The following is a 12,260-nucleotide window of genomic DNA, read 5'->3' as shown; positions in this document are numbered from 1 at the left end:
TAATTCGCGATACTGAGTTCATCGCACAGCTTGCAGAGCTCGTCATTGTAGCGGCTCCTTCATAGTAGACATTAATTCCGGAGCATCAATTGGAAGACCTTTTCCAATCGTACTGGTGGATCGTGGAAAATGGAGGATCGTTAAAGCCGTGATAGAACAACATGGCATGGCCCTACACCTCAAAAACCTCACTGGCAGGAGTTAAAGTATATGGTTGATTGGCTTGATATTTGAGATAACTTTAAGTCTCTAGTTAACTGTAGAATTGTCGTCATTTAAATAATCGTCTATTTTCTTCTACTTTACGAGCCGATATTGATTTATTGCACACAGTACATTTCTTTACATAAAAGAAAACATACACCCGAAATTGAATTTCTAGAGAAGCACTTCGAAGCATGAATCGTCGGAAAAAACGCTTTGCTTTTTTATGGGAATTACTAAAGTTTTAAATTATTTACAACAGCAAGCAAAACAACAACGTTTACGGCAAGCCACACAGACGTTGCAAACCAATTAAGCAATCTATAATCCAGATTTCGAGCATGATTTATTGATTACATTGCAAAGTGGAGAAGGACAAATCTTCTGATAAGCACGCGGCACACCAACCAGCGAAGGGAGAAGGTTTTTTTTCTAACAGCAGCGAATTGAATTATTTGAAACGATTTGATGTGCGTGACTTGGGTTGGAACTAACGAGGGAATGTGTGCGCGTGGTATCCTTATTACAACAGCGACAGTTTTGATGCAATTTTTTCCCCATGTACCGGTTGTGCAATTCCGATTACGATTCAATACCATCTTACCATACCAACAATCAGCTGAATCGTACAGAGTTCCAGCTGAGTCTTCTAAACAACAACTTTTTTTTACAAACTCTCATTCATAACACCATCCATCCAGCTGCACCAAGTCCAACCGATACTAGCCACCCGGCTTACTATGCTGAGAGTCCGTCCCAATCAGCACAACGTTTACCAAGCAAGTTCAAAGTAACACTAACAACACGAACGGAATGTTTAACCTCCACCACATACGTCATACGATCGTCCTTATGCATTTTAATTTGCAGAAATGTAGGTCTCACAACCCCATATCAACACTCTTCTTCCACGGTTTCTGCTCGTTGCTCGTACTAGAAATTGATAAGAAACTGTTTACCGTGTGTCACACTTCGTGAACGCTATATTCTCTCACCATTGCTAGACACAGCTGACGGGCATGTGTACCACCTCTGATGGCCCGTCACACCACACTAAGTGCTGCTGATGGGCGGGCAATAATGCACCCAAACTATCGAAACCTACCGGTATTATGCGCCACGCGTACAGCGGACGCGCTCAATCGTGACGACCAGGGTGGTAGGTGTATTATGGAGAGAGAAAAAAAATTGCGTTGCGTACACGGTACTCGAGGGCTCCCTGCCGGGGCTCTTTACAGGTTACAACAATAACGTACTAACAATACACATCAGCTGCAGCAGGAAGCAACGTGGCAAAACGTTAATTTCATCCCCAATCGCATAACCACACACATTTGGGTGGGGGCGCCGGGACAATTCACTGTGCACGTGTTGCGCAGACACACACAGCTCGGCTTCCACCCGGCTCATTAGATTCATTTAATGTGTTATTCATCGAAAAATGAGTTGTTATTCTAGGTCCAATTTCGCACCTTCTCGTGCGCATGCACTTTTTTCCACCCGCGAGATCGAATCTGATTGTTCGATTCTGCCATCCGTGTGGCGCGAAAAACGCGTGGGGTATGACGTATTGTCCACCTCCTCACGCGGGGACACAAATCGGGTAATGACTGCTAGAATGATGCCTTGCCACTGCCATCGGATTTCACTATGACAAGCCGCTTCGTTGATACCAACCTAAAAAAGGAGCTGCGCGCCATTCTAGCAAAGTTAATGACGCACGTGGCAGGCACGAAATGTTTAAACTTCATCGATCGAGGATTACATGCCTGTACAGCAGCAACAAAGCCTTTCGCCCCGGAAAGGAAGTAGTGCGCCGACAAGTTGTCCAGGCACGCGCAACGAATAGATTCGGCAACGACCACGTTCATCCGTTTCGTTTCCCGCCGTTTCACACACAGTCGTCAATTACATATCGGCAGCGGGTTAAAGGAACAAGGGAACGGACGACCGACAGGGGTTTGGAAATTGAACACAATTTAGTTGATAAATTGATAGACAACTCATTTCCGACATCCATTGCCATTGTTCTTTAGCTCCTGTATGTATCGTTTTTTTTTTTTTTTCTTTGGAGAGTTCCTCTCCAGGTTCAAAAGATCACATGACGATTGATATTAAAATAATCAATCGTTCAAATTCCCAAGCTCCCTCACAACCATTGGTAAAAGTAAGGGTCTACCAGCAATTAGCACAATTTAATTCGCGACCCGTTTCTTCTTCGTGAGGATCGTGAGCTAAAATAACTCCAGCCCCGAAATCAATGCATCGTAAAAAGGGTCTCTCTCTCTCTCTCGCTCTCTGCGTGTCGAGACTTCCAAACCACACCCAAGGACGCTTTGTCGAAGCAGAGGTTCCTCAGCGCTGCTGGTCAGTTTCGGTGTCCACTTCTGCCTCAATTGACAATCAACAAGTCTTAATTCAAACGCGTGCACGCGGCAGCTTCATTCCGTACGTTTATCTTCTTCTGCCTTCTGGCCAGTCGCATGACGCCGCACCGCACACGACATGCTACTATTTCCGTCATTAGCGCAAGGTTTCGCTGGGTTGATAACTGAATGATGGCGTTTTGGGCGACTCTATCACCTTCTTGTATGCCACCTTCTTCCAGCGCGAAGAGATAAAACTTTGTTTGTATGAAGAGCGATAGGATTCAGGGAATTATGTCCCAGGATAACCAACCGGATTTATTTGCATACTGTGTGGAACCATTAGCATAGTCTGTGGACACGGATCACGCAATGTTGCGAGTGAACTGAAATGCAAGTGTTGTGCTTGCTTATCCATAAGGTCCATAAGGTCATAAGGAGTTTTTTTGTTGTGGCACACGCAGTGTAGGAGCATGCAACCGTTGCACTTTATCACAATAATAGTTGCCTGACTTCTTGAAAGAAAATACAAATTATACAAAGCGACCGACACTTTGATAAGATTTTTTGACAGTTTTCCCATTTTCTTGCGTATGCTCCATTTCCTCCACCGGAACAGGACAGTTTGTACATGGCACACCGGCACACGGCCAACCACATTGCGCAAATGTTTGTTTGTTTGTCTGCACACGATTGTTTGATCGATTTGCGCGAGCCACCGCCAACCACCGTGTTGCCGCCGTTGGAACAGGTGTGTGTGTGTGTGTGTGTGTGTGTAATTGTAGGTCATCACCAAACCCTGCGCGACGCAATCCTGGTGTAGACGGGGAGTTCAGAGCATGGGCATTTGCATTCACCAGCAGGTTATGACGCTGAAATGAGGGTTGAGGTTAAAAAAAGAGAAAAACAACGCCAACCATCAGCAAAAATACCCCTATTTGAAAAGCGAATCACAGCACTTATCGCTATCAGCTGCTCGTGAGCGTGGAGGGCGCTTGTGGGACAACAACAAAAAAGAGGAAACAATTGGAAGAAGAAGACAAAAACGAAAACATCAAGATATCGATAGAGAGTGTTTGTGGGATGATGATGATGATGTTTGGTGGCGATGGGGTGGGAATAGAGGATCACGGGCATTATGCCACCGGTTTCTTTAGGGGCACGTGCTGCTGCTGTGGTTCTTCCTCTACTTGACACCATCCTCCCCTCAATTCTCGCCGTGTTCGCTTGCTGCCTGTGTAGCTGTGTGTGTCTGTACCTCTTTATGGCACATGAACTTGAAAGTGCATAAACTGCGCGCACACCCACCGGTAACCGGTTGGCCGGGAGACCGGCGGGAGGATGGTAAAAACAATAAAATAATAATAATAATGTCACAGTCCTTAATTTGACCGTGAAATCAATAAAACAAACAGGTAAACATATTTATTACCCATCGTAAAAATAAACTGGGGAATGGTTGTTTTCTACAGGATAATGTGAGAAGAGACGTCAGCGTACAGGCAGAGTAGAAAATGCAATAGGAAAACGAAAGTGCACTGTAAAAAGTATTTTTCACAGACGTGGATCGTAGGAATAAATTACTTATCTTTAGTTTCAAATTTCTGAGGAGCATATCAGATAATTGATAATATTTGGAATTAGACATAAAATAACGAACAACAGTTTAAAACCACATGCTTTTGTAAATCACGTAAAAATGATATTTTGATGCCAAGGTTCCTCCGAATCGACCTATTTTTATATTAAATGAAGTGTAACATTTTGAGAAAATGTTCTTAAAATAAAAAAAAAAAGATTCTTAAATCTCTTTTTCCATTCTGATGAAAATATGCATAAAATACCTTCAAATGAGACCATTCATAAATTCAAAAATCAAACAAAAAATACTTTATAGTTTCGGGCATCTTCCTTTTACTGTTTTGCTGCACTAGAATTAGTTAGCTTTGAGATAGCTTTGATAGAACTCAAAACTAAGGCCGGATCGGGCCCGCGAGGTCTTCGAATCCGGCCCGCAAATGAATAACAAGAACATCGATATTTATCCGGATTGGATTGAGGAAATATTTGCCACCGAGAAACATGACTTGAACTCTATAAGCTTATCCAGAAACACGGTAGCCGAGAGAATTTCGGTCCTTGCTGCAAATCTGGATGATCAACTGAAGGAAAAAGTGAAAGATTTTGTAGCGGTCTCAATTGCCATCGAGGAAAGCACCGACATCACTGATATCGCTCTTTTAGCTATAATTATTAGAAGCGTAAATGCATCGCTGGATATAAACGGAAGAATTTGTTCAGCAGAGGATATATTTTGCGCTGTTCGCGATTCGTTAGATAAGAAAGGGTTGGATTGGTCACGTGTTGTAAGCGTAGCTACCGATGGTGCACCAGCAATGATTGGAAATAGTGTGATGCTGTTACGAAAATCAAAGAAATAGTAGAATCATGAATGGAGGGCATGTTGGGAGTTTTCATTGCATTCTGCGTCAAGAAATGTTATAAAAAATGCCAACAAATATTCAAATGGTTCATGTTATGGACGTGATTGTGCGCAGATGATTTAATGAGAAATTTATTTTACTTAGCGTGCATGATTTTTTCCCGTATTTGAGACCAAAATATCCACAATTATCTGAACTAGCTAGTCAAATACTTTCAATGTTTGGTACAACATATGTTTGCGAACAACTTTTGTCGGAAAATTGCACCCACACAATGAAACCTAATATACAAAAGTTTGTCAGGGATACGTATCAAGGGAATCGTGCCTACTACGGACTCTACAAACTCCTGCGATCCAGAAGACTCCAACAACACACGAAATGCACGATTTACCGCACCTTGAAACGTTCGGTAGTCCTCTCGACAAAAGTTTGTCGAAGATAAGATAAAGCAGGTGTCAGGCAAATCAGGAAATTTATAATGTTAAACATTTACATGCGAAAAAATATAATTTTTAAAGTTCTTTACTGTTACTGATACTATCATATGACTGAAAAATGTCCAGGCTGGATGCATGTGAAGTAAATAGTCAGGCAGGTTTTGCAACACAGAAGTGATATTTTTAGAGTTGGCCCGTAAGAACCGACCCACAAGCCAAAATGAGTTTGACATCACTGCTCTAGATAGTTCAGACGCTGATGAACATTTTACCAAATAGCTAATTGGCCACTTATTCCATAAAATTCCATACAAAACTCATTTAAAAATATGGGAGCAAATAATAATTGCAACAGTTACAACCATAAAACAAGGACTGTACTAACATCCAGTTAGAAAATACGCACGAACAAATAACATACAAATGCAACCTAATTTTAAATCGTACTCCAAACATTATAAAATCACACATTTATATTTTTGGTACCCATTATCCATATCTGCAAACAGCCATCTGCCTCTGCCTGCCAAGCCCACACAAGGAGGCGCGTCTGGTTTTCTGTCGCATTACTTTAATGCGAATTTAAACGGCCACGCATCAACCCGCATGAAGGTTGAGTATGTCGCGCACGGCGATTGGAAAGAGCTCAAGGTGATCATCACCACCATACTATCCCCTTTGTGTGTATGCGATAGTGGTGTAGCATGATCTGCAAATCTGCACCCTCTATCAACCTCATCGACCATCAACATCATCATCATTCGATGCCCAACTCGTACCTAGGTATCCAACCACCAACGGACGAGCGAGTTCCACTATCGATGAGTCGCGCCTGTGCGATGGGTGCACGACTACTTTATGTGGAATGACTGCAAATGTTCTCCAAATATGGATCGATATATTGTCCCTTTCTTGTTGGTTTCTACTGCGAGTATAGCTGCAATCATCAGACATACATCGTGCACGGTGCAAAATCAACAGGTCATTACGCATTTCTTGTGCGTATGTTAAACTTTCGGTATTAGTCTATTTATCCGTTACAAGGTTTCTCTGGGGCAAGCCTTGTTGCAAAAGCAAAATTAAGCCTTGTAATACAATGATGAATGCAAATACGTATATTCAGAACATCCTTAATTGTTTAAAAGTGATAAGGGAATTTTTGTTGTGTTCACTTCATTAGGGAGAAAGAGAAATTCCCAAGCATGTTACACTGTAAAACTCACGTTACAAACAAATCCTTCCACAGAAGTACTTCAACTGTTTATACGCACTACGCACAATGAAATGTTGCTTGTTAATTTGTCTGTTTGTTTATTTAATTCGACGGACCATAAATGACCCTCTCGAAGCTATCTTATATAGGTATAACACAATTACATGATCGAGGTTGTCAATGTGCGGTGAGATAGAAAACGATCGCACACAGCGTTTACACATAAATAGAAAGGATTCAGAGGAACCTGAACTGGTACGGCGTTCTTCTACGTCAAGTAATAGTCTTATCTGGAGTGATCTCGCCGAGAATGTATAGATTAAATCTGGGAAGTAGCGTTTGCGAGTTGATCCAGTGATCAAGAAATTACCCAATAGCACGCAGCATCTATCCTAAGGAGTCTGAGGACTTTAGGAACGCATAATAAATCGGGTAAGGAGCAGTACAGTGTCTCGACACCGAGGGAAATTGACACAGGATCGTCGTGCCTTGTCGGAAATATTGTCGTAATTTAACATCTTTGTTCGTATTCGAAGGATGTTTACTATCCCTTTAAAAAACTGCCATGTCTTATGAGTTTCTTAACACATTTTCCTTCCTTTTCTGTTGCAGTTCTGATACAGATTTTGTGTCTAATACATAGTCAGTAAGTAAAATATAAATTGAATAAATAAATAAACATGTAGCTGCATTTGGAAGTTATTTTTTAAATCGATAACGTTTTTTTTTTGGCTTCAAGCAGGAAGACCCAGGCCCTTCCTTATGAATTCCAAAATTATTATATTATAAAAATAAAATATACAAAATCGTAAATTTGTCCCGTATATAATAATCTACCATATAAAAAACACCTTCTTCTTGGCTTAATGATCTTCTAAGGTCGTGTCGACTTATTATTTCTAAGCGAATAGCTTAGTGGACTCGACTTGTATAGTCTGTACTCACTACGGTGGAACGATAGAAGATGGGATTTGAACCCCAGTCCTGCCATGTGAATATAGGAGCAGCTGTCGCCTCTATCAATTCGAAGGAAGAGCGTGGTTGCATCACACGCACACTTAAAACATATGCGACAACGGCGCCAGTTTTCACTTAAATCAGCTGCTTGTTTATCTATCAACCATTTTTATATAACTTTGTTTTGGAGAAAAAATATTAGCGAATAATTTTTCTTAAAATTCTAATTATTAGTAAGGTTTCTAGAGGTCACATAAGTCGGGCGCTTTGATGAAAATTAAGGAGACTAAAATGAAAGCAGTTTGTTCCTTGCAAACTTTTGCATTTATTCCTCTTCTTCGTGCGTACCAACCAAAAAGTAATGATAGTAATATAGACTAACATGCCATGCGTGGTAACAACACTATGTAACAATTGCCTGAGCAGCCTATAACACCGGAAGCAAACCAATTACCACTTACTAAACTTTATCAACCGTAACACACTGGACGACTGTTCGCTCCAATGTGCAGCAATGGGTTAACAACAGCGTTAAAAAGTAGCAATCGGTGGTCACTTCCTTCAGGCGAAAGACTACTGGTGCCGGTGAGCGGATAATTTATGTGAAAACAAATTACCACACAGCACCAAAACACCACAAGCTTTATGCAACCGTGGGACACTGCACCACCAAACACGCGTGTTTTTACTTTCTTTTGCAGCTGGAATTTACTACCCAAATTACTTAATGTGTATGCACACTGTAAAGGGCCACCACACCAGATTCGCCCCCGTTCCAGCCTGTGGAAATGCAAACTTTTCCATCGTGAAAACGCATATGCTCCGTCAGCAAGCATGTGAGAACGAAGAATGATTGGTGATGGTTGGGCTGTGTGCGGGAGGATCCTGATCGGTTGCTGAGGAAGATCCGAAAGGGGGCAGCAGATCGAAAATAGAGTGACACGGATTTAGCACGCACCGCACACACATACACACCCTCCTGGTTGTCTTCCGACTCCGTCGAGGGGAAGGTTCGTCTTTTAACGTTCAATTTTCCAACACACACACACTCTGTCAGTCGGACAGCCAGCAGGTGGGATACAAGGGATGGGGGTGGTTTGCGCGCATAAATATAACTTATTCTGAGAGAGTTTTTTCTTCTGTTGCTTACAGTAAAACTAGCAGTCGGTGGATAGTAGCAGCATAACCTTCGAATTAAACACGAATTTACTTTCCCATCTGGGTTTTCCATGGGAAATTCGGTCCAGAGAAGGTTGCATGATACTACACCCACATAAGTAACCATTGCTTTACAGATCACTGCTAATCGCGTCCATTATTAATTTCTCATCAAGCAAGCGACATTCACAGCTGTTTTGATGCCTCGTTTTGTGTCCACAACAGCTTGAACAGGTCTGAAAATTGAATGCAATTTACAATGCACAATGCACTCAATCAGCTCCGGACTTCGTCCTCACTGATCCATCTGATTAAAAATGTTTAATTAAAGCTAACAAAACGGTCGACACGTTAATAGTAGAGGCAAAAAGGCAAGGAAAACTCAAACTTTCCCACGCAGCACTTGAAAGAAAGCAAAAGTTGCAACCATTTTTAGCACTGCGACTGCCGCCGCTACTGCTATTATGGCCAATATGGACCCCGCCGTTTCCGTATTCCGGTGCTGCCCAGAGACAGACGCGTTGCTGCTAGTGTGTAGGTGCTTTCACTTTCCGTTCCTGTCGTGTCCGCCGTGTCTAAAACCGATCACAATTTATTGTTTTACACGATGCGGCCCATCCATCCATTTCCATTTTGACCGACGCATTCAATTGGCCGGTGAAATTATTATGCACTTTTGGTGCTTTGTGCCATGCACGCGGCGCACAACAGGACGACGGACATAGGCGATATGTTGGCTAATGTTGCTTTATGATTTCATTTTCCTTTTCACATATTTGCTTCTCTCTCTCTCTCTCTTTCTCTCTCGCTTTTTCTTTCTCGCTAGGTACGCAAGGATGCAATGCAGTAGGATGGGAGTCTCTTTTTCCGCCGGCAATAACGTAGGATGGCGCCGAGGATTCACCCAGGCATCCACACTTGGTGCGCGTTCTTGCGCGATTTTTCTTCGAACAATTGCTGCTTTACCAAAAATGGATGCAATTCCTTATGCGCCACGCTATTCAATAGCAGCTTATTTCCCTGACCGGGAGTAACAACCATACACCGACTGCTGACTCCATTTTTTCCATCTGCACAATCTCTTTTCTCCTTCCTAACACCCCACCCCCTATGCATACACACACACTGTACATCATCTGCGCCATCCTCCCGATACATTGCAAATCTCCATCTTTTATGCATCCTACTCACTTTCTGTGCAGACTGTGTGCGGGAACACTGGCGAGGATGACACACACGAACGCACTTTCGACACGGGGCAGCAGCTTCCGGCCTGCCAACGCGTAGAATTTCCCGTAACCATCCACGCAGCTGCTTTCAACACGTCATTTTCTTATCGGAATTTTATGACACTGCCGCACCACTCGCGCGAATCAGAGAACACGAGGTCACCACCGAAACGCAATGTAGTGCCAACCGCGTGAAGGTGCAAACGAACCACCAGCACCGAACCGCGCACCACCGCTGATAGATGACACGACTCCTCCGGGTGCTGTTGTATTACACCGTCGATGGAAGCGTATGTTGTCACACGGAATAATACTTTTGTGCTTACTTGTAATATACGCACGCATGAACCAACTACCGTTGCAACCGTGCTAAGCCACCTGCGAAATGTGTTTCACGAGCGGCAACAATATTTACATCGCACTCCGCGGCCGCAAAACCAATTGTTCAATGTGCAATTCTGCCGAATACGTATGTGCGTAGGTATGCGTGTGTGCTTGCTTTGAAATGTCATTCCGGTTGACAGCGTACGCCCCGGTGAAAATGTTCACCATCTAGCATGGGAGCAAATATTTGAATTTGTATAGCGTTACGAGAATTTAACCGTTGTAAAGGCGTTACCACACGCTATATTGAAACTGCGTGGTTATTTTTTACAAAAACACTTACAATTCGTTGAAATACGGGTATCGTAGATATAAAAAAACTTATTTTATTAGAAGAAAATAATTAACAATACGGCACTGGACCGTCCTAATTAATTATAAAAAAAAATAAAATAGAAGAAAATAATTGCAAAACTTTTCATAGAATATATTTTAAAAAAATCAAAACAAAAGTGCATTTCTTTGGAGCCATTTAGTTTATATTTTATGAGCAGGACCGTGCTGATGATCTTTTCCCATCGTCCATGTAAACACAAATGGATATGTATGTGCTACAAGTAAAATGAACTCTTTCGAATGTGTAAATGGTCCAATAAGTAACGCAATTCGGGAAGCGTTCGGTAGTAAAAAACTGAGGTTTAAAAAATGATCGAAAGTGGGTAAAAAGTATTGCTGGCACATGATCAGTCGAAATTTTCAAAATATACATCAAAGAGTAAGAGAGAAAGACTTCAGTCTGTACCACGTCGGAAGCATTTAATCAAACTGGACAGGTGTAATACTCTTTACAAAACAGGCGCGAGTCGATTCTTTACAATGCAAAAACACATCCGATGTGGACAAACTTTTTTTTTTTTGGACAAACGTGCTTAAGTTAGACTGGCTATAGATAGCAAGTCGTTAGCCATAGTGGAAAAAACCGGCAAAGCTTTCATAGCCGGTAAAGAAGTGCGAAAATCCAATCAAAATGTATTCACTTAAATTGCAAAACATAACAAGACTACCTCAACAGCAATTTAAATAAAAAGGTTGCAAACTATTTGCACTCTCCAAAACCTCATTGACCTTACACACCCACATGATAGCAAAAACAAATGTTACCAAAGTAGCGATTGCTACACGGTTCTAGCGAACCCTAGCAACGCGCCCGTATCGTTGCTACCAAACCAAAACTGTTACGTTGTCGACAAACATACACATAACCCCTTCTTACCTTTAGGCCCTCTTTTTCCATCGCTAAATTATCTAGTGGCAAAATTGATGCCTTCATGTCTAATCCACCGAGCAAAGTGAAACCGCCTACTCTAGCATCGATGTTTACACTGTTCGCAAAGTATCGGCCAACGTTGAACTCGTTCCAAGGCGATGGAAAACGCATCCTGCTGTCGCAAAGTGATTGCTGGATGCAACAGGCCAACCTCATCGGACCGAAACACTTTACACTCACCCAGACCGGGTTAACGTTCTTCGAGTTTAGGTAAGGTCAGGGTTTGCTTTCTGTTGCGGAAGTGTGATGATTGCGTGATTACATCGAAAGTTAGCGTGTGTGGTGATGTTACACCACGTGTGTGCATAGGCAATAATGCGGGTCTCTTTACACGCAGGAAGTCTACGCTGGATTACGAAGAGTACCTTCAATTCCTCGCGATGCTCTGCAACGAAAAGCAGCTAGAACTGGACGTGGTAAAGGAGAAGCTTACCAACTGTGGGCCTCCCGGTATCAACTCATGACACTTTGGAACGCACACGCTAATGTCGTACCTGAGCAGCATAATTGAAGATCACCGGAGTTTCCCACGAGCGAGTCCTTGATGTTAGCTGGACTACCCTATGAGATCAACGTGCGTTTCGGTGCTAATTCGAAA

The 12,260-nt window shown here is 42.4% G+C and overlaps 3 protein-coding genes across 3 annotated transcripts in view; all 3 read left to right on the top strand.

Moving 5' to 3' along the window:
- Positions 1-12,260, top strand: part of LOC126562617 (peroxisomal targeting signal 2 receptor) — a 491,929-nt gene that overhangs the window by 276,256 nt on the left and 203,413 nt on the right. The gene's annotated exons all lie outside the window — the stretch shown is intronic.
- Positions 1-12,260, top strand: part of LOC126561771 (choline transporter-like 1) — a 98,487-nt gene that overhangs the window by 75,200 nt on the left and 11,027 nt on the right. The gene's annotated exons all lie outside the window — the stretch shown is intronic.
- LOC126563383 (uncharacterized) lies at positions 11,664-12,126 on the top strand. The gene is made up of 2 exons (XM_050220021.1): positions 11,664-11,872; positions 12,000-12,126. Exons 1-2 carry the CDS (start codon positions 11,664-11,666, stop codon positions 12,124-12,126), a joined length of 336 nt encoding a protein of 111 aa, XP_050075978.1.

Source organism: Anopheles maculipalpis, chromosome 3RL, assembly GCF_943734695.1.
Source record: "Anopheles maculipalpis chromosome 3RL, idAnoMacuDA_375_x, whole genome shotgun sequence".
Taxonomy (NCBI): Eukaryota; Metazoa; Arthropoda; class Insecta; order Diptera; family Culicidae; genus Anopheles; species Anopheles maculipalpis.
Note: the sequence above shows the minus strand (reverse complement) of the source record. Positions and strands in the feature narration are given on the sequence as shown.